The sequence below is a fragment of the Crocodylus siamensis genome, chromosome 7, assembly GCF_052110815.1.
Source record: "Crocodylus siamensis isolate JL-2025a chromosome 7, ASM5211081v1, whole genome shotgun sequence".
Taxonomy (NCBI): Eukaryota; Metazoa; Chordata; order Crocodylia; family Crocodylidae; genus Crocodylus; species Crocodylus siamensis.
In genome coordinates this window covers 98189304-98213338 of record NC_143401.1, presented here as the reverse complement: position 1 = coordinate 98213338, position 24035 = coordinate 98189304, and the positions used below count along the sequence as shown (strand labels likewise).

Sequence of the window (24035 nt, the reverse complement as noted above, 5' to 3'; positions counted from 1 at the left end):
GGGGTCACCAGCTGTGCCGCAGCCCGGGTGCGAGGGAACTGGCAGCAGGCCGAGGCTGAGGCAGGAAGCGAAACTGCCCCCCTGGCGCAGCGGTTCGAGGTGATGGCGCTGAGTGGGGCTAGATGAAACGTGCCCCGGCCCATCCCGATCCGCCGAGAGCAGCAGGCAGAGCCTCGGGAGGGTGTCACTTTTAATGTAAAGTATCTCCATTGCAATCAGTCTCCACAGAAACCAGTTAAAAGTTCTCGCGGTGCCAGCCTGGCCTGGCACCGCGGGGGGAAGGGGGAGCGCCGTGCTGAGCCCCTTCCCTGCAGGGCGAACGCGGCTCTGGCTGCCCCGCTAGGGAGGGCGGGGTGTCTCGCTGGGTGTGCGCATGCTGGCGTGGGGGCGCGTGTGAGCATGGGTGCCAGGGCCCTGAGCGTTGTGGGGACGAGCGGGCAGGGTGGGGGCACGGCTCGCTGCCAGTCTGCATGGTGCCTGGCTTGGGGCAGCCCCCTGCTCCGGCCGGCCGGCCGGGCCCCCCAGCCAGAGGCGCTTCGGCTGTCCCTGGAGGCGCCCGGGGCTGCCATGTCTGCCCCTGCCGGGGGCAGCCTCTTGTTGTGGGACCCGCGCACGGGGCAGGCTGGGAGCAGCGGGCAGCAGGTGGGTGCAGACGCGCTGCCGCGGGCACTGCGTCGGGCGGCCTTCGTGCTGCAGACCTGTGCGAGGAAGCAGCAGTGAGGCCTGGGCAGCCCGCGCCGTACCCCCCCGCAGGGGCTGAGCGCCGCGGACTCGGTGTCTGCCTTCGCGCGCTGCCCTGGACGGTCCTGGTCCAGCCTCGTCCTGCCCCCACTCCAGCCGGGGGCAGTCGCACCCCCTTTGCAGCCAGCTGCCAGGTGTGGGGGGGGGCAGCATTTCTGTTCAGGCAGGGCTGAGGGGTCCGTTCATTTCACGGCTCGGGGTCTCCTTCCTGATTTCTGCTAATCTCTTTCCCCATGCAGGTGTTGGTGACCCTCTTTCCTCTAACTGTCAGGCTGGGGCCTCTGGGGCAGCCTGGACGCGCCTGTGGAGCATCCCCCAGGGGTGGTGCGGGGGGGCCGTGGCAGGGTCCCCGTGGGTGGTGTGGGCAGCTCACCTCTGGGCTGCGTGAGCCCGGCTGCTGCTCGCTCAGGTGATCAGGGGCATCAGGTTGGAGCTCTTCTCCTGTGTCTTTTCGGCCTCCGCGGATGGCCTCCGCCTCCGCCCGCCTGTGGGCAGCACCCGGACCGGTCAGTGCCCCCCAGCAGCCCAAGGCAGCCCCCTCCCACCCTCCTCCCTGTAGGGGCTACTGCAGCAGGGAGGCACAGGCCCGCTCCCGCCCGGGGCTGCCCATCCCTGTAGGGTGCCCAGGAGCAGGACCCCCCACCCCACCGCAGCCTTGGGCAGCCCCTGCCCCTCCAGGCCCCACAACAAGGTGGGGGTCCCTGCTTTGGGGAGGGTGGATCAGGATGGGACAATAGAGGCTGTGGCTGGACCCCATTCCCTGCCCTCCCCTCCTCTGTGCACCCCTGCCCCATCTCTCCTCCTGGGATCCCCCCCTCGGGGATGGGCACTGGTTCCCACAGCCCCGGGGCCATGCCAGCCTGACACCCTCCTAGCCACCCGGCTCCTTGCACCCACCCACTCACTCAGCGTCCTCAGCAGCCGCTTGCCCAGGGTGTCCTCGGAGCTGCTCGGGGACGCGCTCACCACTGCGTCCTGGCCTGGGCTCTCTGGCTCCGCGGGGATGCTGCAGCACTCGCTGTCTGCAAGGGCACAGGTAAGAGCCGCGGAGCCCTGCCACCCATCAGCCTCCTTCCCTGGAGACCTCCCCTGGTACCGTGCACCCCTCTGCCCCGGCCCCTGGACTTACTCTGCTCCTCGTTTGCCAGCTCCTCCCGGATGAAGGGGACCACAGCTGGCTGCAGGGACGCAGGGTCGCTGGGGCTCCAGGGCCCATCGGGCTGGACACCTGCAGGGAGATGCCCATGGGGGTGGGGGCTTGGCAGGGCCAGGGGCAAGAGGGGAGCAGGGGCCAAGCAAGTGTGAGCAGGTGGCTCCCACATGCAGGGGCCACAGCGTGGGCATGCAACGGCTCCATGGTCTGAGTGCAAGTGTGTCCCATCGGGGCTGTGCCGGGGCTGCCAACGGGTCGCGGGGCCGGTGGTCATCCCCGGGCTGGAGCCGAACGCGGCTGTTCAGTGTGGGCTGAGTTGGGGCAAGTGTCTTGTGTGGCTCCAAGGTCAGACATGGGGTTTGTCTGGGCTGGTTTGGACGGGGCTGGTTCTGCCTCGGGCCGGGCTGGGACTGGATGTGCCCCCCGGGGGTCCCTTCCCGCTCCAGGATCGACTTACCTGTGAGGCTGCCCCGCTCCGGCGGCAGGGTGGCGCTGTCGTCCCGGGGGGTCTGCGGGGTCCCACGGACCGTCGGGGCCTTGGTGGAGTCCCCGTGGTTGAAGGCCTCCGTGTCGGGGGTGTGGGGGGAGCTGTCCATGCGGCTGGCGGCCAGCGCGTTCTGGTACTGCTGCCGCGTGACCTGGCGCAGCGGGCGCAGGCGAGTCGCTTGGCACCACAGGGCCCAGGCACCCCCCTTTCCCCCCCATGCCCTGCCACTGCCCTGGGGCCACCGGGACATGACCTAACCCCCCACCCCAGGGTCTGCCTGGAGCTGAGCTCTGGGGGCCACAACACAAAAACCCAGGACGTCTCACCCCGATCTAGCTCTGGGGGGGGGGGGGCCCCCAGCGCTGCCCGTGCCCCGACCCACCCCGGCCCCTCGCCCAGCTCGGGAGTGACGGGTGCGGGTGGCGCGGGGCACAGGCAGTGACTGTGGCGTGGCCAGGCCAGGGCTGGCGGGGCAGGTACCTTGACGAACTGGACGTCGCAGAGGATGCGGACGGAGTAGTCCGGGGTGTAGACGTTGTTGCTGCCGCTGTGCAGCGGCGTGGGGCTGCTCCCGGCCTCTGTGCGCTCCCGGCTCGGGGACTCGGCCCGGTTCAGCCCGCTGCAGCGAGACGGCGAGCGGTTCACTGGCGTGCGGGGAGAGGGAGCGAGAGCCCCAGTCACTGCCTGCCCCACGGCTGGCCCCTTGCTCGCCCCAGCACCGGCCCGTGGACGTCACCGTGGGCCTGAGCAGCCCAGGGGCCTTTGCCCCTTCCCAGCATCCAGGGGAGCAGGGCAGGGCCTGGACCCTGTGCTCCGGGGCGAGGCGGCAGCTGAGGCTTTGCTTGGACGTGGAGGCAGGGTCAATGTTGAGGTCGGGCTGGGGCAGGGACAAGGGCACCGCAAGCAGCAGGGCTGCGACTTGGCTTCGCTTCCCCACGTTTGGTGCGAAGGAGCCCGGTGGGTCATGCCCTGCTCCCTGCAGGAAGGCACCTGAGCCTCCCTGCAGCCCCCCACCGGCCCCGGCCCCGGCCCCGGCCCCGGCCCCAGCCGTGCAGTCACCTGGGGACCCAGCCAGCGACTCTCCTCTGCTGAAGGCAAAGTTGCGGGACGCGGAGATGGGCACTGCGGAGAGAGCGGGAGGGGAGGGGAGCGCCCGGGCGGGCGTGAGACCCACTGGCCCCAGCAGCACCACCAGCACCTGGCTCGGCAGGGAGCAGGCTGGGGCTGGCACGGCAGCCCCTGCACCCCGGGGCCTGGGCTGCCAGGGACAGACAGGCGGGTGCACTTGCTCTTTTGCACCAAAGAACCATGGAGGGGCTGTGCAAGGCCTGGGGCCGTGGGCCTGGCGTGGGAGCTGCCTGCTTGTGGCCCTGAGGACCCCAGCACCCGGAGCCCTGCTCATGCCCTGCAGATGCTTGCTCCCTGCCAGGGGCACTGAGCTGCGGCTGAGGCGGCCCCCTTGCTGGCTTCAGGCTCGCGCCGCTGCAGTGCAAAGCACCGGGGCCAAACCGGCCCATATCAGCTTGGAGTCCCCATTGCCCCATGAATGACACTGCTTTGCTTTCAGCCCCAGGCTCATACCAGGCAGGAATCTCTGGAGGTCCCTTCAGCCCTATCGCTCTGATTCTCCAGGGTTAGGGACTGTATGTGCACTGGTAGCTTATTCAGTTAGTCTACCAGGTGCATCTCTACCCTGGCTAACTCAGCTAATGCCCTCTCTGCTCATGGTGCATCTATGCCAGGGGGATGTGGCTACTTCGGGCAGCAAGTGCCCGGGGCTGGCACGACTGCGTGCGGGGAGCGTGGGCAGCCCCAGCCTGGGGTCTGGCTGCCCCAGCACAGGGTGGCAGAGGTGATGGCTGCCCCAGTCACTGCCCTGTTCCTCTGCCCAGGGTCCCCGGGCAGGGAGAGGAGCCCCCATGAGCTTGCGGGGCCCAGCCCCCTCCTCCCCGCATGCATCAGGTCCAAGGCAGCCCCGCGTACTTACGCAGGAAGGCGGATCCGCCCAGGCTGCTTCCCTTGCACATGTCGCTGTCTGCAAGCAGAGGCGGGAAGGAGCGTGAGTCTCCCAGCTGGCACAGCAGCCCCTGGGGCTGGGGTCACATTGCCCCTGCGCCCCCGGCGTGGGCCTGGCTGGTGCCACCCGTACCTGAAGACAGGGCAGTCATGATGGCCGGGACCCCATAGTAGGTGAAGGCGCCGTTCTCGAACCGCAGCCCCTCCTTGCCGATCTCCACCTCCACCTTGCCCTATGCGGGGAGATGGGCTCAGACTAGCGGTCCCTGGCCCTGTTCCCCGCCCCCCACCCCTGGGCAGGGGCCCTGAGGCAGAGGGTGTCTGTGCAGCACCTTGAGCCCCTCTTCAGGAGTCCCGTGTGCGGGGCTGTGCTGAGGGGCCTGGAAGAGGGAGCTCAGGGCTGGGCTGATGCAGGGGCTGCAGGTTAGGAGTGGGGGGCACTGGCAGGGCTGGGGAGGGGGAGTTCAGGGCTTGGTGGGCAGGGGGCTATGGGTTGGGAGTGAGGGGCACTGGCAGGGCAAGGCCAGGGCTTGGTGCTTGGAGGGCTTCGGGTCAGGAGTGGGATGCAAGCAGTGGTGGGCCCAGAATCAGCAACCCCATGCATGCATGTGCATGTGCTTGTGCATGTGGTAGGGGTGGGGTCCAGTTATGACCAGTGGGTGCCACTGCCCCTTCAGATCTGCACACAGTTAACACCCATTTTCTCCTTGTGCTGCACAGACTCTGACGCCCTGGCAGCTGTGTGGGAACTGGGCCCATTTCACAGACAGGAAACTGGGGCACGGAACAACAGCCCTGGGGACGCACATGGAGACTGCAGCAGAGCACAGGAGGGACTGGCTCCATGTCCTGCCCACTGGGATGCACTGCCCTTTCCCAAGGAACCCGCCCCCCCCGGGCTGGATCCCCGAGGAGGGGGCACCCGATGCACCTGCAGGATGAGGATGAAGTAGTCGACGGGCCGGTGGCACTGGTAGAGGCAGTGCTCTGCCGCCCGCCGGTTCTTCTGGTCAAACTTCAGCTCCTGGATGACGTTGGGGTGCTTCAGAAGCCGCAGCAGGATCTTCTCCGAGAGATAGGGCGTCTTGAAGGGCTCAATTTCTGAGAGGGGGAAAGCACGTGTGCCCCACTGGGATGGGGCTGTGGCCCTAGGTGGTGGCTCCGCCGCGGTGGCCAATGTGGGGCAAGGGAGAGGGGTCCTAGAAATCTTAGAGCCCTGGGGCTGGCAGGGGGCTGCGGGGGCACAGCCTGGCCTGAGGCAGGATCAGCCCCGTCCAAACCAGCCCAGACCAACCCCACGTCCAACCGGTGACGGGGCTGGCGCACCAGTACCTGTTGCCATGAACTGGTGCGTGGCCAGCAGAAGCTGTGGGGAGATCTTCACCTTCATCTCGCTGTCCGAGAGCCGGAAGATGGAGAAGTCGTGGGGCTTCCTCCCGTGGTACGGCACCCGCTCCTTCCGCCGGTTGTCGGCTGCGGGGACGGAGGGCGGTGGCGTTGGGCTGGGCAGGACGTGGCCCCACGTGGCTGCTGTCCCTGCCTCGGGCATCTCCTGGTAAGTCTGGGATGGGGAGACCTGCCCCGGGCCCGACCCCGACCCCCTGCCGCCACCCTGGGACGGTCCTGCCAGCTGGTTTCCCAGCACTTCACCCAATCTGGGTTCAAGGGAGCTGAGCCCTGGTGCGCCCAGCCCTGCAGGTTCGCGCTCCGAGCGCAGGCAGCGTCTGTCTGCACACCCGCAGCCCACGGCTCCTTCATTGCAGGGCCATGCATTACGTGAGACACAAGGGCTCTGGGACCCAGGGGGTCTCGGCACCTCCTTCTTCCACGAAGCGCATGCACAAGACACCCCGGGGAGCAGGGACGGGACGGGAACCCTCCTCCCAGCAGCTCGGGCCACACCTATCCCTGCCTTGGCCCGTCCGTCCATCTGCGCTCACAACCGCGACACTGACTGTACAGGTCTGTCTCGTCCAGGATCTCGGACTTGATGATCTCCTCGATGACGTCCTCCAGCGTGACGATGCCCATCACCTCATAGAATGGGTCCCCCTCGCCCTCGTTGTTCACCCGCTGCACGATGGCCAGGTGTGATTTACCTGTTGGGAGGGAGTGCGGCAGGTGTGAGATGCCCCCGCCAGGTGGGTTCGACCTGGTGTCGCCTCGGCCCATGCCACCCACATAAGGATACCTGAGGCCAAGGGAGCAAAATGCCTTCCCCGCCCGTGGGCTCCCTGTGCTGTAAAATACCCATCGAGCAGCCCAGCTCCACAGCCGGCACGGCGCTCCTGCCCAGCCTGCTCTCACGGCCGCTGCGCCGATGGCAGGACAACCGGAGGGGGCAGAGCCCCCAGACATCAGCCGTGGGGTCTGCCTGCTTCTTGCCTGACCCCAGACCTGCTACAGGATGGCTGGGACCACAGGGGCCATCCCCCTTCCCCAGGGTGCAGAAGGAAGAGGCGTGGGTTGGCAGAGGGTCTGCAAAACATCGGGCATTGGGCTCTCATCGGGCAGGCATGGCTGCAGCGCTGTGTGCAGAGACGGAGGCCGTGCCCTCTCCCTGGTCTGCAGCACCGCCTGCACGGGCCCCTGGGCATGGGGGACTCGCCAGGGACCTGTAGGCAGCCTGGCCTGGCCTGGTCAGCCCGGTCCCCTGGGCATGCCAACTGGTGTGGGCCCACGCAGCAGGGCAACGAGGCAGGGAGGCTGCGTGGTGCCCGGGGAAAGCTCTGTGGCTCCAGCTGAGAAGCCTCCATGGTCTCGGCTGTGGCAGGTGCAAGCACCAGCAGCTTCCGTGTCCTGCTAGCCCACGGGAAGGGCATCCCTGGGCCACACAGGATAACACGTGGGAAGCAGCAGTGGGGCACAGTCCCCCACCCCACTAACAACATGACGGGCTGTGGTAGAAAAGGGATAGTGGTGGTCTGCAAGACCCCTGCCGTTACCCTGTAGGCATGAGGAGTCGGGACCACTTGGCCCTGCTCCTCGTGCCGGGTCCCTCAGCCAGCGCTCGGAGCAGGATGGCATTTTGCCCCTCGCCCCATGGCAGTTTTGTGGCTTTTCTTGCTGCCGGGGCAGGAGTTTGCCAACAGTGTTTCGAAGGTCGAGAGCCAGACGATGAATTGGTTCTGGGTCCGCTGCCCGGTCAGACGGGAGAATCCCAATGAGAGAGAGTCCCTCCACGGCCTGGGCCTGTTCCCGCAGGACCCCCCGCGCCTCCTACTCCTTGCTCTCCTGGCTGGCCGCCTTTCTGTGCACGGCCCCCAGAGCCCTTTCTCACCAGAGGCAACCGTGTGCTTCCCTCCCAGCAGATACACGTTTTTGCAAGCTCAGCCACTTCATCTCGCAGCCCTGGCAGGGCTCCTGCATGGACCCACCGGGCTCAGGGATTTGCTGCTTTTTAAATTACTGGCTTGTCCCTGCACTGCTTCTCCTGACACCTCTGCCTCTGCGTGCACCTCTCCTGGCAGTCGGGGAAGTGAAGGTGGGACCCCCCTGCTCTGAAATGGTGGGACCCCCCCCCCCCCGCTCTGAAATGCCGACTCAGGCAAAGCAATCAAGCAGAGTTTCTCCTTCCTGAGCTGCCCCCAGTGACCCAGGCTCTGTGCTTTCGCAGGCTTCCTGCGTGTGAAGTTCCTCCAGAAATCTGCTTTTATGCCTTCGGCTTCTTCCCCGCCAAAATCCATCCTGGGGCTCCCAGACTCTTTCTTGCTTGCTGCTTTCTCGGTGCTCCATCAGGCGCTGCCCCAGGCGGGGGCCATTCCAGATCCTGAGGTTTCTGTCCGGCTTGGACGGCTCCTCAGACCCTCTGTGCATTTAAAGTTTAAACCCAACTGCCTGGCCGTGGCAACAGCCGTTCGAGCCAGGCAGCGCTGAGGGAGTCACTTGACATCTTGGCCCATTGCCATCTATCTAATTCCTTCTGAACTCCTCACTCCAGAGGTGTTAACGACTTTCTCTTTTTTACGGGTCTTGATGCACCACCGATCCAGCCGTCTTTTGTTCTGCTGCCTGTTGGCTGCTGCTGGTCACCGCACTCCTCTTTCACAGCCCTGCAGAGTGTTTTTAACGCGCTACAACGACACTCCCTTGGTTCCTGCTTCCATCCTCAACTGAACAAACAGCCCTAAACTGCTGGCATGCCAGTAAATTTTCCCGTTTAACTGGAGACGCAGCTGCGTTGTGCTATATGGGATGATGCACCACACTGTCTGCACCCCCTTTGAAAATCCTAGATGTGCCCATGGTGAGGGGAGCCAGGGTGAGACTTCTACAAAAATGCCTGGGGAGTCAGCTTCTGGCTTCTCACCCGTGGTTGCCATTCAGACCAGCTCCTCGGGGATCTGCGCAGTACCGAGCATGTCGGGGGCAGGACTGTGCTGCCATTAAAAATGGATCTTCCTTGGAAATTTGCAGTCTTGCCCCTGTCCTTGCTGTGAGGCTGAGAGGACGTCTCACACCTTGACCTCGTCGGAGTTTCTCCTGGAAGAGGTTGGAGAACTTCCCGCCATCCCCTCCTCATTCAAGCATCGATGCAAAGTCTCAGCTGGCAGACTCGCTGCTCGCCCCTCTCGGCGAAGAGGCCATTACATCCCTGTGCCGGCCCTGCTGCTCTCTGGACCGTTTAACGCGCAGTCGAAAACACAAATCGCTCTGCCTCTGTACCGGGTCTCAGGCCATTTCCACACCAGGGAAGTCTTGTGGGTGAGGCCTGTTCCATGTTGTCACATGCGCAGCCAGGAAACCCATCTCTTAATGAGCAATGGCCCACAGCGCCGGCCTCGGGAAAGCACGGCAGAGTTGGCTGCAGCCCTGCAGCAGCTACATTTCATCAGGATTAAAACTCAAAGTCTCACTCTCGCACACCTGGCGTTTGCCAAAACCCCCGCCTGAACGCCGGGGCCATCTGGTCTCCGCTGCGGCCTTGGCAAGCAGGAAGCCCTTACTGCTTGTGGCCAAGAGCGGGCTATTAATGGCATTTACATGTAACCCCAACCCGCCAGGTCCTCGCAAGGACGGGAGGTGTTACTCAAAAGCAGCCAAAGGCCAATAGAGGAGGCACTTACCATTTTTGGGCCCAAGCCCTGCTTTTACACCATAAACGATTCCAGAGACGCCACAGAGGAATGGGATTTCCAAGTCCACATTCAAACAGCAGCAAACCACATCAGCCAAGAACACCACGGGGACGTTTCCCTGGGCCGAGATCACTCGGCACCGCTGCGGCCGGGGCACAGCGGGGAGGGCTCTCAGACGGCTCGAGAGCTGGCAGGGGAAATAAACACTCGTCGCAGTGCTCCCGGGCCCTGGCTGCACAAGGCTATTGGCTGTCCGCCCAAACACCCGCAGCAGGTGCCCCCAGCGCCCGCGGGGCTGGGAAACCGCTGCGACTAACGGCTGCTTTCCATTGGCAGGTGCACAACGCATTGATCCCTGCCCGTGATCTAGCAGGCAAGCATCCTGGCCATATGCCCCCACGTGCCAGGATCGCCTCCAGCAGGAAGGTCCCAGGCAGCTGGGTACTGGGGGGCACTGCAACCCCCTCCGGCAGCAGTGCTGATGTGTTTTGAACTTTCCATTGGCGTGTGCACAATCCTGCTCCTGACACCAGCTGACCCTTGACGTCCTCCTCCCAGGGCTTGCAAGGAGTTTGCTTGCTTGCGTTGGCTTTTTTGGGGGGTGACTGGCTCTTTAAATTTGGCAGAGACTGGAAAGTCCGAAGTGGTCATTTTTGCACCTGGCTGCTCGGCCCCTCCTCTTTCCTGCAGCTGGTGAGACCCTGGGAGTTGATATATTTTCCCTTCTTATGGCGTTGCCCATAATACAGCTTCATGGAGCAGCTGCTGTGGTAAGCTTGGGAAGTCCTGGGGGAGGAGAGGACGGAGCAGAGCTGGGGCCCAGGCTCGGGCTCCTTCAGGAGACTTTCAGGCAGGTGAGGTGCAGAAGGGGGTCTGTTTAGGTGCTCTGAAGGCTGTGATGCATGACGTGGTGTATGATATGGCATGGGACATCCCTCTCCCTCCCCTTTGGGGAGCAGCTGTGCTTTTGTGTTTATTCTATGAATCTACAATTCTGTTTTGGCATGTCAAGGCAGAGGGACTTATTGCTGATTTTAAACCAGGGTGAAGTTTAAATCAGAAAGGCCAATGTGCATGCTTGTGCTATTGCAAACACTGCTTGATATTGTAATGAACCCACTCCTGAGTGCTGTTTCTGTTCCTTGGGAAGGTGGCATGAATTTTACAAAGCTAGTACAGGGGGGGAAGCTACCGAAAGCAAAAGCCTTGACCTGCAAGCACAAAGCTGATTGACTTTAGTCCTATGACCAGCCCCACTGACTTCAGCAGGGCTGCCTGTGAGCTTGAAGTTGACCCTGCCTGAGTCTGCTGTAACGGGGCTGCGGTGGGGAAGTTTGCTCTGTTTTTCCTAATGGCGCAGCCTCTCAGGACAACTGCTGCACTGAGACGCTAGCTCTTCTGATAAGACAGGAGCTGGCACAGACACCTGTGTACACATCAAGGCCACCCTCTTCAAATGCAAAAGCCTCAAGTTGGGTTCCTAAATCCAAATGTGTGCTCCTGAGGCTGGACGGGTCAGTGCCCCTTGCAGCTGGTCCTGTGCTTCCAGCCCCGAAAGAGAAGCCTGCTCCTACTAGCGCCGGTGGGTGTTCATGGCAGATGCAGTCTGCCCTACCTGCTTGTGTGCTGAGGCTCGGGGTGTTACCCCAGGAAGGGTGTTAATTGGTCTGGGGGGGTTGCATCTTTCAACACAGCTGAGCATTTTTAAGTGTAAAACTTCTTATAGGAAAAGCAACCTCTCGCTCAAGTCTGAAACTGTGCTAAGGCTTACAGAAGTAAAGACACAAGTACAAATTGCCCATACCAGCAATTCAAGACCAAACAAAGCTAAATATAATTATATGAAGCTTGTAAGGTAGGGCCCCTCCACACTCCTCCTGTTCTGTGCCATTTCTCCTGTTTCTTTCAGCTGGGCTGGATTTCCCCTTCCTGAAGGATAATCTCCTCTTTGCCTGATTTAACCTCTGGTGCCCTGCTGTGTACCCCTGTACCTGTTCTGCGCAGGGCCTCCACCAACTCCAATAGCCTCCAGGTTACATAGGAATATATTTTCTTTTTGACTGTTTTCTTCTTGCTCCTTTTTCTGAAGGCTGATGTCCCAGCACTGGTTTCCTCGTGCCACCAGATTGTGGTGGTACCTCCTGTTACAGTTCTGCTTTAAACCTCTCATTTGCAAAAATCTCACTAAACAGCCAAACACAGGATGTAAACCCAGCACAATTCTAGCTTTCCACTACAGGTCAATGAAAACTGAATTGATGCAGAGAAAATGAGTCCAACAACTGCCCTACCTCGCAGCTTTTCCCTATGGGCTCTTCACTGAATTCCTTCTGCAAGAAGTCTCCCTCTGCCCCACTATTGCTTCTGCTCAAGTCCATCTCACAAGGGCAGTGTTTGTCTTGCTGTGATGGAAAACCTGCACCCAGCTGACCTTGCCTGGCTTTTACTTTGCCAAATTGCTGTGATGTGAAGGCAGCTACTTGCCTGGAGAGACCAACGTCCCTTTACCCCTTTGCCTAGAAGACAGGAACCAGGCATTCAGACCTTGCCTCTAATGGGCATTTAAGCTCGTCTGCCACCCCCAAAGATCACCCGCTCAAGTCAGACACGAGTCAGTCCTGAGCCCTGATGCAAGGTTGTCACAGGCCTGAAAGCAGGTGTCTAATGTGACACATGCTGATCTTTTTCTGCTGACCCCGTGTCAGGAGAACCCAAACTGGTCAAGTCTGATCTTTTTGGGATTCCCGACCGCTAGGATCCTGCTGCTCACAAGTGCACGGGGAGCTGTGCCAGATCCTCTAGGGCTGGTGTATGAGGGAGCAGCAGTCCCTCGCAGTTCGGGGGGGGGCTGATCTGCATCTTGTTTTGCACCTGTATCTACTGGTGACTAGTAGTGCTGACTCTCATGTTCGAAGAACGACAATCCCCCAAGCCTGGACTCAACGACACTGGTATAAAGATGCTTTTTACCTTTATAGGCTATTGCCTGTCAGGTATAAGTCACCTTTTATGCCAGTGGAACCGTATTTGCTGGCGAGGGACTGCATGTGCCTCGATGATCAGGGGCCTGCTGCAGGCTGACCAGTGACGGGGGACTGGCAGTGGGAGGAGGTGGGGGTGGCTCAAGAAGAGGAGCTGTGGGATCACTGTCTCCCAGGACAAAACGTGTCTAGATGTGCGAGTGCACGACCTCTGGGTGCAGGCTTCATGTCTCGGCTGCCTGTCACCTGCTTTGCCTGTTCCCCCACCTTGCCTAGCTCAGGGAAGCTGTGGATGTGGGATGCCCTCCGCTCCGTAGCCTGGCCCTAGGGCTAATGCTTTTCCCTCTGGAGGTCACTGGTTCAACCCTGGGGCCGAGACCTGGAGCTCAAGCCAGGCTGGGATGCATGAAGGAGGAATGCGCTCTGGCAATGAGGAGGGGCAGTAGCAGCCTGCACGGGCACAACCGCCAGCTGCATCCCCTTCCACGAGAGGATGCCAAACACCTCGGGAAGTGAGGCTGCAGATTCAGACACAGGTTCCCTCTGGCTGGACATGGAAAGTTGCTCTTGGCGAGCTCCAATTTGAGTATGTTTTTAAAAGGGGATAAATGCCAGACACGGAGCCCAAGGGGAGTCCTCACCTCTCACGCTCTGTGGAGGGCTGTGGATGTGGGGGTGAGGTGGTTTCCCCAGTGCTCAGGTTTTAGCTCCCTTGTTTTGGGGGAGCTGTGCACGGAGAGGCATGATGGCTGTATGAAGAGCATTGGGGCCCCGGCGAACAGCTTGCGACTTCAGTGGTGATAAAACAGAATAGCCCCCACGGGCATGGAGTGGGGAAGGGGGGAGTTGGAAAGAAGTGGCTGTTCAGAGCTTGCAGTAGGGTGCAGGTTGGATGTTTGGCAGCGAGGGACTTCTGGTACGGGAACGGAAAACCAGCTGGAGCCTTGGGCATGTTAACAGGAAAGTGGAGGCAGAAAGGGGCGTGCGCATCTCCCTCATTTCGGGTCCAAGAGGTTCTGGGCGAATGTAGTTTCCCGGCTGGAAGCAGACCCGCTCCTTGGTTCTGTTTTGCTGATCATGCTGTGGTCACCCTCCCTGCGGGGCACACTCGCTTTTCCATGTGCGCGCCAGTCTAGGACTTGCTTCTCTTATGCTCCTCCTTTTACCTGCATGTAAACTGGGCACTGGTGGCCTCTGCCCGGGTGTTCATAGGCTTTGCTTCCTATCCCGATTATCCTATTCGTGTGTGCACTTCCTGCCTGTGTGGGGGTGCACAGAGTCAGCTGTTCTCCTTCGTTCTCTGTATTTGCGCGTGCATAAGGCTGCACATCCTCCTTCCCTACCCTGATACAGTTTAATCGGGTGTGCCTGCGGGACTGATGAATTGGGTTTCTCCCCCATGGATTTCGTTCCGTTTTGGAGCCGAGCTCATTTTCCAGGGCCAGGCAATCTGCTGCGCCTGGCTCTGATCCAGCCTCTCTCCCAGCCACAGCAGACGGTTTTGACCGTGTGCCCATCTTGTTGCTGCTTGCCGCCTGCCGCTCAGCTGTGTGTCCTGTCCTCCCACTTACGCCTCGGTGCGTGGTCACCCTGGACCCGTGGTCTTGGCCCGTGCTGGTCTCCCCGACGTCCTCTGCCAGGGAGAGGAGCTGCCTGGGCAGCGGGCGGGAGGAAAAGGTGGTCTGAGAAATTAGGTCCTTTCCTGCTGCCAGCGTGGGGCTGTCTGCCAGCCAGGAGCTCCTGTTTACTCCGGTTTGGGTCATGTCTTTAGACCACTAGCTCCTTCAGTGCTACTGAAGCGTGTACTGTTGTTTTTATATAGCTTGAGTGTCTGCCACTACAGCCTCCAGAAATGCCCCTTCCCACGGGTCCACGGAAGGATCCGTCCACTTGCCTCAACATACAGCACCCAGCCCTACTGGGGAAAGGGGGCTGCTCTGTTTACCCAGCTATTACATTTATTCAAATGTGCACCAACGTGTCTGAATGATTTCCACGTGGAGCTAAGCAGCCACAAGGCACACGGGAGCACACCCTGAGACTAAAGCAGCAGAACCTAAATAAAGGGAGCTTGTATTCACCGTGCCTGGCTTTAGTGTCTAGGAGAGAGAGATCGGGTAAATGGGAATGTTAGAGGCCTATCAGAGGATGGACAGCAAAGGGAAAACACTGATACTGGAAATAATTATTCTTGTGGAAAGACTGAGATGCAGCCAGCACTAGTCATTAAGGAACCAGCTCTGCATATAAATGTGAGGTGCCTGAGCAGCCACAGGGACAAACTTTTAACTTCTCATGCGGAGGACATCATTAGCCATGTTGGCCTGAAGTTTGGCAGTAGGAATCTAACATGGTTGGTGACAGAAATTTTATATGCAGGTCAGGAAAAATAGAAATAAATGAAGATGGTGGGGCAGCCGTCTGGATTCACGAGACTACGCAGAAGCATCTGTTTGATCCAAAATCACTCTGAGGAAGGCTGGCTAAAGAGGTGGTCCTGCAAAATGTTTGACCCTGGGTATGACTAGGTCTTTGATACCAGGTGTTGCTGACAGTTGTCAGTATGGAGGACTGACTTTCCAAATGCCAACTGGAGAGCAAATGCTAGTAATGATGGTGCAGCCCATCTGGTCCTGAACGTGATAGCTGATGCATTGTGTGTGTCGGGTTTTTTTTCCCTGCACAAATACAATCACTCCTCTGCGATTCAGGGCTGTTTTAGACTTGCTTATGGCAAACGGCAAGTGTCCCTGGACTGAGTGAGCAAGAGGTGGCTCAATGTATGCTAAACGGAAGGAGGAAGGAAAGCCAGCTTGTAACCAAGGGCAGAGATTAAGAAATGAAAGGAAGGCATTAGTCATGTCAGCTGAACTGAAGAGCTCAAGCAGCTGAATGTGGAGGAGGGTTGAAATGTCTTCAATGTTTTTCTTTTTAAAAAAATCTAGATAATCTAGAGCCCAGATGCTTGGCGGGGGGGGGGTCTACTTCATCGCACGTCTCTGCACCTGTTTGGGTTTGAAGACATTGTTTTGGACAGGTGCCTGTACACGGCTCCCTGCTTAAATCAGTGCCTTGGGGAATGGCATTATGGCTCTACGGTGACCCCCTGCCCATGCATCTGAGAGCTGCCTTTGCCTCCTCAGCACGTCATGCTGGCAGCTCAGTCACCTGTGATCAGCTAGTCTCTACCTCAGCCGGTTCTCATGGAGGAGGGGATGGGGGGACTCAGAGAGCGGGTCCCCAGCTACCTGGGTGAATGACAGCCTCCGAAAGGCTGTTGGGAGTGAGGAGGCAGACCACAAGAAAAAAGACTGATGCTAAGAACGCTTTGTCTTGGAGACAATTGCTGAATCTCAGGATGAAGCGGACCTTGCCAAGGATAATAAAATAAATACACAACTTTTCTTTTTCCTGGCCAGGAACAGGGACTCGGTGGGGGGAGGAGGGGGCAAGCAGGGCATCAGCCCCAGGTACCAACTTAGAGGGGGCACCTGAACTGCCTCCTGACCCTGGGAATGTTTGCCAAAGCAGGAATAGCCCCAGCCATAGTCGCTGCCCCTCACCCCGAGTGCATCTGGGGCACAGGGGAGCAAGGGGGCCGCCCCCCTTTCTGAGGAGCCTCTGCTGTGGATAAGTCTCCTGGCAAAGGGGTGGTGTCCCGCGGATGGCGAAGAGTACGCGCGGCGTGCGTGTCCAGGAGGGTGGAAGTGGTCCAGGCAGTTACAGACCCGTTCATCTGTCCTCAGTAGCATGTGCGGTTTTCAGAACGGGCTTTGCAGGGCAAAATCATAAAGACCTGGAGGTGAATTTAATGTGGCTAAAGGGCAACAGGCGCCTGCCAATGGGCCATGACAATGTGCCTGGTATAGTTCTTCCAAAAGAAATTGATTTTCTAGACAAAGGAAATGCAGCAGATTTGTTGCCTGGACTTGAGTCATGCTTGATGTGCCGCATGCAGGAAGCTTATTAATTTTACATGGAAAAGGAGAAGCTGCAGTAGGCAAAGGCCCTGGTTAAAAGGGAGACTGCTTACCCTTCAACTAGGCACCCGAGGTGAAAGTTAGTAGTGAAACTCCTTAAGGACCAGTCTAGGGGCTCACTTTAATATTGTGAGACTTGGGAACAAGAAGCTGGAATGTGTTCATGAAAACTGCCGATGACGACGCCTCCCAGCACCGAGGCGATATGGAGGAGGAGCAGTGTCTTGTGCAGGAAGAAAGGCATGATCTTGGGGCCCAGAGTAAAAGAAATGGGTAGAAACCTAATTGTACAAATGCAAAGTTGATGCAGCACTTGGGGACTGAAACGAACATTTGCTCTGAGCGAGGAGCCCCAGGATGAGACGCAACTGAGATGAGAGACTAGCTGATCGCAGCAGGATGGCTGACCTGCCGGCATGACACGGTCTGGAAGAGGCAAAGGCAGTTCTCCGAGTTGGGCAAGAACTCCCCATGGAGAAGGGGAAGGCCATAACGCCATTTCCCAAGGCACTGATTTAAGCAGGAAGCTGCATACACCCGTTGTTCCAAAACAACAAATTCAAACCCAAACAGGTGCTGAGAAGTGGGACTAGATAGGCTGTCCTTTCCTGTGGCCTGTCCTATGAAGAGGAGGGGAAAAGCAAGCCAGGATTTCTCTGGCTGTTGTAAGCTGTAACCCTCTGTTTTCAATCTGCTGCCTACAAATACAGGGAGGGCTAAACAGCCAGGAGGGAGAAGAATGATTTAAGCTGAAGGACAGTATTAGCCCAAGAGCAAATGAATATAAATGGGCTGGAAATGAGAAGAAAGTGTCTAACCATTAGAGTGGTGATGTTTGGGAATGGAAAGGGCAGCCAAAAGGAGCAGGGGCCTGGAGCAGCTGTTGTAGCAGGAGAGGCAGGGGCTCTTCAGTTTGGAAAGGAGCAGGGGTCTATAAAATCATGAAGGGTGTGAACAAGTGCACAGGGACCTGTTGTTCACCAAGTCCCACAGTGCTAGAACGAGGAGGCAGCTGCTGCAATTAGTAGGTGACGGGCTTAAAACTAACAAGAGAAAGTACTTTTTTTATGCAACGCGTCATTAACCTGTGAAATTCATTGCTGCAGGAGCGGCGGAGGCGGAGCACGGCCAGGTTCAGCACGGGCCTGGATAAACTTGGGAAGGATCGATCTGTTAATGGCTGTTGAACAGGACCCTTGGAGCTGTTTCCTCCGGCACCTCTAAGCCAACAAGGACTGATGCCAGGGCAGGTGCTGAGCAGGGAGATAGAGCACTGTCCATCTAATCTGGGTCAGTGCTCCCCTATGTGGCAACCATTTCTGCTGCTGTCAGAGGGGATATGGGGCCAGATGGACCACTGGTCTGACCCGGTCTGGCACTGCTGATGCTCTTAAGAATAGCGGGGTCAAAAACCCAAGCAGGCTTTAAGCTAGATTTGGCTACGGTATGTACAGCTGCCTGTTTGCCGGCAGGAGACTGGACCCTGAGCCAAGGGGAGGGTTTGGATGCTCTGCACAAGCAGCGTCCACATAGCACAAGACTCAGGTTTACACAGTCTGGGGCCAAGATGCCAAACTGCTGTAGGCGCATTGCTGGGATCAGTGGGCGAGTGCGGGCCGGCTCCCCCTGCACGCTGGCAGGGAAGGGGTGCGGGGAGCAGGGACCCAGCCGGCTTCTCGCGTGACTGCAGGGGAGCCGGCAGCATGGGGGGAGGCTGCCGGTTCCCATCTCCTATGGTTACGTAATGCAGCGTGTTGCTGCTGTAGTCATCTCTGAAGGGAAAAGCTCCCTGACAGCATCGAGCACCGTTTGTGTGGGGGAGGGGGAGGAGGTGCAGCCGGTGGCGACAGCTCCAGATTGGAGAAACGGGTCTGGGAACACGGTTCTCCCTGCAGCCCTGCTCCAGCCTCTCCAGCAGCAGGCTGCTCCTGCCAGCATGGAAGGCCCCAGCAGCGGCAGCGGCAGCAGGCCCCGCTTGCCCCAAGCCTCCCGCGTCGCTTGCACGCTACTTCTTTGTAGCTTGGCACACTCTTCGCCCCCGGCTGCCCTGCTCGCTCACCTCCACAGGAACAGCACGGCACACGTGTGCCCGGGGCCACGCTGAGCTGAACTGCTGCCAGCCCCTGGCCTGCTCCCACCTGCCCAGGAAGCAAGGGTGGGCCAGGACCAAGCTGCCTGCGGGCCGAGGCCCCAGCAGCCGGTGCCGTCCTGCGCTTGGGGACACCGCAGCCGGACTGTTGAGAGAGGCCCAGTGGCCGGTCCCGTTACATGCCCACTCCTGGCCGCGACACTCCTGCAGTCCCAACCAGGCCCTAAGCGACCAGAGGGGAGACGGGTCCCAACCCCACGTGAGCTGCCCTGGCGTCCACCCCAGGCACAGACTCCCGAGGCTGCCTCCGCTCCGGGGAGCCAGGAGCGAGGGACTGGGCCAAGGCCACCGAGCAAGACAGTGCTGCAGGCAGGGCAAGGGCCTGTCCCCTGCAGACCACCGCCCCGGCCCCTTCCCCAGGCCCCGCCGGGGCAGCCCTCCTGCTCCCCGTGCCGGCTCACCCTTCTTGAACTCCTGGAGCAGCGTGTCCAGGCGGGTGTCGCTGAAGACGCAGTGCAGCGGGCGGCGGTAGAAGCGGGTGACGGTGCGCAGCGGCGTGCAGTCGTCGGGGTCCACGAAGGCCAGGTCCTTGACGAAGAGCAGGTCCACGATGTTGTCGCGCCGCTCACCCTCGTAGACGGGGATGCGCGTGTAGCCCGAGCGCAGGATCTCGGACATGGTGGCGAAGTCCAGCACGGCGTCGGCCCGCAGCATGAAGCAGTCGGCCAGCGGCGTGAGCACGTCCCGCACCGCCTTGGTGCGCAGCTCCAGCGCGCCCTGCACCATGGCCAGCTCCTCGCCCACCAGGTCGTGCGGGCCGGCGGCCCGCAGCGCGGCGAGCAGGCGCCGGCGCGTGGAGCAGGCGCCGAGCTCGCGGCGCAGCGCCCAGGCCAGCAGCCGGCCGAGCGGCAGGCAGGGCGGCGCGGCCGCGGCCCGCAGCAGGCGCGTGAGGCAGAGCGTGCGGGCCGCCGCCGCCAGCCCGCCGCGCGAGCACACGGCGCGGGGCAGCGCCTCGCCGCCCAGCACCACGGCGGCGGCGCAGAGCAGCACGGGCGGCCAGGGCACGCCGGCCGCGGCCGCGGCGCCCGGCCCCGGCAGCGCCGCGCACAGCCAGCCCGCCAGCGCCGCGTTGGCGCCCGCCTGGCCCAGCAGCAGCGCGCCGCCGCCCCGCGCCCGGCGCAGCCCGCCCAGCAGCGCCGAGAGCGCCAGCAGCGCCAGCGCCGCCAGCGCCCGCAGCCCGCCCGCCGCCGGCAGCGGCACCCGCCAGCCGCGCCCCGCCGCGCCCCGCGCCCGCACGCGCAGCAGGAACCCGCCGGCGCCGCCGTGGTGCCGCCAGGCGCGCCCGTCCCAGGCGCACAGCGAGAAGAGGCGCCCGGCCGGCCCCGCCGCCTCGCCCTTGCGGGGCTCCCGCACGCGCACGTCGGCCAGCGCCGAGCCGGCCGCGCCGCCCGGCCGCAGCGGGCCCAGCACCTCCACGTCGGAGGCGCGGGCGCCGCGCGGGCCGCAGGGCGCCGGCGCCGCCGGCTCCTCCACGAAGACCAGGCGCGGCGCCGCCCCGGCCCCGGGCTCCAGGCTGCCGTTGCCCGGCTGGAAGTAGAGGCGCAGCACGAAGCGCGAGCCCTCGGCCGCCTGCACCGCGCCGCCCCGCAGCCACACGCGGCCCGGCGCCGTGTCCTCGGGCCGCAGCCCCAGCAGCCAGGCGGCGGCGCCGGCCGGCGGCGACAGCGACAGCAGCAGCGGCAGCAGCACCGCGCCCCGGCCCGCCATCCCGCGCCCCGCCGCCGCGTGACACTGCGGCACGCGGCCCGGGGCGGGGCGGCGCGTGTGCGGGGCGGGGCGGGGCGGCGGGAACCGGGCCCGCGCGCCCCCCGGCGGGGGCCGCAAAACGCCCGGAGCGGGGGGTCGCTGCTTCTGCAGCCTTCGGCTCCTCCTATTAAAGCCAGCGCGGGCCGCAGCCTCCCTTGCGCTTGCATGGAGCCTTGCAGAAGCGGGCGTCCCCGGCCGTTACACCGCAGGCAGCAGCGGGAGCTCTTGCGGGACGCGGACCAGGGCCTGAGCTGAGGGGCGGGCGATGCAGACTGGCAGCTGCGGAGAGCAAGAGACCTCTGCTTCTGGACCGCAGCCTTGGGGCGCAGGCCCGCGGGTCGGCGGGCAGCGTGTCCCTTGCCGGGCTGGCAGAGAGGCACAGGTCGCCGCTAGCTCCCCGCTTGCCGCCCCACGCTGTGGCTGGAGCCGGCCTGGCTCTTGGGGCCCGCCGCCCTGTCTGGGCCTCGCTAGGCTGGGACCTAGGCCAGGCCCATGGGCCCCTGCCCCGGGGCGGTGGAGGTGGAGGTGGAGTGGCAGCGGCACAGCGGGGCAAGGATTTGAATCACTGGATATGGGAAAACGGGGGTTAGAGCAGCAGCAGGGGAGGCTCTTCCCATTGCTGGAGCTGTTCAGGAAGAGGCTGAGCAGCTTCTGCTTAGCAATGATCTAAGCGTAGCTATGCTGTCCTGTGGGGCTTTGCTGGTGTCTACCTGGGGCCAGGAGGGAATCTTTTCCCCTCCTGCTGTTACTTGTCAGGGTTTTTTAGGCTACCTTCTGTAGCCCAGGCCAGGGATGGGGCTGGGCTGTGCCAGTGCTCCTCCAGGCACCAGCCCGCAGGGTCCCAGCTGCAGGGTCTTGCCCCTGCGCTCAAGGTCAGATCAGTCACCATCTCGGGGGGTCAGGGAAGAATTTTACCCCGTGGTCAGATTGGCGTGGAGTCTGGGGGGTTGCTTTCCTCTAGCTGGGGGCATGACTCAAGCAGAGGTTGGACTAGATATGACCCTCGCAGGTTCCACCTCTCTGTGACTCCATAGTTTCATAGTTGGTCGGGTCGGAAGGGACCTGAGCAGATCATCAAGTCCAACCCCTGCCATGGCAGGAAGAGTACTGGGGTCAAACGACCCCAGCAAGGTGATTGTCCAGCCTTGTCTTAAAGACCCCCAGGGTAGGAGCCTGCACCACTTCTCTCAGAAGTTGGTCCCAGATCCTAGCCGCCCTGACTGTGAAGTCGCGCCTCCTGATATCTAGCCTAAATCTCCCTTCTGCCAGCTTGTGACCGTTATTCCTGGTCACTCCTGGTCGTGCTCGGGGGGACAGGGATTCCCCCAATGCCTGCTGGTCCCCTCGGACTAGTTTGTAACAGGCCACTAGATCTCCCTCAGCCTTCTCTTGTGGAGGCTGAACAGGTTCAGGTCCCGTAGCCTCTCCTCGTCGGGCCTGCCCTGCTGCCCCCGACCATGCGAGTGGCCTCCTCTGGACCCTCTCCATGCTGTCCACATCCCTCCTGAAGTGCGGCACCCAAAACTGGACGCAGTACTGCAGCCGCAGCCTGACCAGTGCCGCACAGAGGGGGAGGATCACCTCCCTGGACCTGCTCGAGATGCATCTGTGGATGCACAACAAGGTGCAGTTGACCTTCCTGATCGCGTCCCCACACTGCCGGCCCATGTTCATCTTGGCATCAATGATGACTCCAAGATCCTTTTCTGCCTCTGCCCTGACGAGAAGGGAGTTCCCCAGCCTGTAGGTATGGTGCTGGTTCTTCCTCCCCAGGTGCAGCACCTTGCACTTGTCAGTGCTGAATCCCATCCTATTCTCATCCGCCCTCCCCTGTGACCTGTCTAGGTCCAACTGTAGCCTATTCCTCCCTTCTAGCATGCCCACATCCCCCCACATCTTAGTGTCATCAGCAGATTTGAGCAGGTGCTTTTTACCCCCTCGTCCAAGTCACTGATGAAGATGTTGAACAGTGCGGGCCCAAGGACCGAGCCCTGGGGGACCCCCCTGCCCACGTCCCTCCAGGTCGAACATGCCCCGTCCACCACTGCCCTCTGGGTGCAGCCCTCCGGCCAGTTGGCGACACATCTGACTGTGTGGGGGTCGACACCACAGTCCCCAGTTTCTTAATGAGAACGGGGTGAGAGAGAGTGTCGAAGGCCTCCCGAAAGTCTAGAAAGACTACATCTACTGTGACACCTGCGTCTAAGGATTTGGTGACCTGGTCATAGGAGGCACCAGGTTGGTCTGACAGCTAATGAACCCGTGTTGGTTGCCCCTGAGCATAATCTCCCCCACTGCCCCCCGGCCCCTCATGAACATGTGGCAGGATAACTCTCTCAAACAGCTTCCCCAGGATAGAGGTAAGACTAACTGGCCTATAGTTTCCCGGGTCCTCCTTCCTCCCCTTTTTGAAGATGGGAACCACATTGGCCTCTTCCAGTCCTCCGGCCCCACACCAGAGCCCCACGAGTGCTCGTACAGCCGTGCCGGGGTCCTGCAATGACCTTGGCCAATTCCCTCAGCACTCGGGGGTGGAGATCATCCGGACTGGCTGATTTGAACACATCCGGTCCCTCCAGACGCTCCCTGACTAGATCCATCCTGACCCTGGGCCTGGGTGTGCCTCCCTGGGGGCCTGAGGGGGGCCGGTGGGGGGTGATCCAGTCCCTGCTCAGGAAAATGGAGGCAAAGAAGTCGTTAAATATGTTGGCTTTGTCGTCTGGTGTGACGACCACATTTCCTAGTGTGTCTTGCAGGGGCCCCACGTTACCCGGTACCTTCTTCTTGCCCCCTGTGTATTTAAAACAGGACTTCTTGTTGTCCTTGATCCAGGAAGCTCGTCCCAGTCTCATCTCCGCCTTGGCCTCCCTGACCCCCCCCTGCAGCCCCGAGCAGCCGCAGTGTAGTCCTCCCTGGGGATGCCCCCCCCCGCCATCGGGTGCGCACCTCCTTTTTAGCAAGGAGACATTCCCGGATGCTCTTGGTGAGCCACGGAGGCTTGTGTGCTCTCCTGCTCCGTTTGATCCTTGTTGGGATTACCTTCCCTTTGGGCTCGGAGGATCGTCTCCTTCAGGAGCGACCACTCTCCTTGGACACCGGCTCCCCTCCCCTCCGGGACCTCAGTGCTTCTCCCACTATCCTCCTTAGCTTGTTGAAGTCTGCCCTCCTGAAATCTAGGGCTGCCGCCTTGCTGCTGGCCTTTGCCACCTTGAGCTGGATGGTGAATCCCAGCAGGCGACGATTGCTGTCACCCAGGGGGTCAAGCCCCCGCAGCCCCCGCACCAGGTCATCACCCGTGGCCAGGTCCAACAAGGCGTCTCCCCGGTGGGGCTGTGCACCTCCTGGATTAGACGGAGGCCCTGCACTCTGGCTAGGGACCGACGTGAGTGGTCAGACCTGGCTGACTGCTCTTCCCAGCAGATGTCCAGGAAGTTCAGGTCACCCATGATGACCACATCCTTGATTATTATTTTTTCTATCTCTATGATGCTGTTTCAGAGAAACGCAGCTTCCACGCCGTTGCTCCTGCTCAGTGAGGATGTGAGGCATGTGGGACGGGGGGGATGCAACTTGCCAGTTTATACCTACAGCATTCAGATAACTCAAGTTCTGTCCTTCCTTCAGCCTTGGACTGTGCCTTGCCTTAGTTTCCCCAAAGCCTGGCTGAGAGAACACATAGGTGAGAACAAGCGGGGTGTATCTTG

At 61.2% G+C, this 24035-nt stretch overlaps 1 protein-coding gene across 1 annotated transcript; it reads right to left on the bottom strand.

Moving 5' to 3' along the window:
• Positions 1-560: 560 nt before the first annotated feature.
• On the bottom strand, positions 561-20409 carry CNNM1 (cyclin and CBS domain divalent metal cation transport mediator 1). Its single transcript, XM_090058801.1, has 13 exons — positions 18987-20409; positions 6353-6496; positions 5730-5870; positions 5329-5498; positions 4531-4630; positions 4369-4416; positions 3441-3503; positions 2862-3025; positions 2352-2532; positions 1871-1969; positions 1647-1763; positions 1115-1226; positions 561-698 (listed from the first exon to the last, which is right to left on the bottom strand). The coding sequence occupies exons 1-12, from the start codon at positions 20290-20292 to the stop codon at positions 1147-1149; spliced, it is 2613 nt and encodes an 870-aa protein (XP_089914927.1). The 5' UTR covers positions 20293-20409; the 3' UTR covers positions 561-698; positions 1115-1146.
• Positions 20410-24035: the final 3626 nt, after the last annotated feature.

Coding starts and splice junctions, on each gene's coding strand:
- CNNM1 (XM_090058801.1), bottom strand. CDS start 20,292: ATGGCGGGCCGGGGCGCGGTGCTGCTGCCGCTGCTGCTGTCGCTGTCG. Junction 6,497..18,986: donor GCTCCAGGAGTTCAAGAAGG/GTGAGCCGGCAC, acceptor CCCTCCCAACAG/GTAAATCACACCTGGCCATC. Junction 1,970..2,351: donor GGAGCGGGGCAGCCTCACAG/GTAAGTCGATCC, acceptor ATCTCCCTGCAG/GTGTCCAGCCCGATGGGCCC.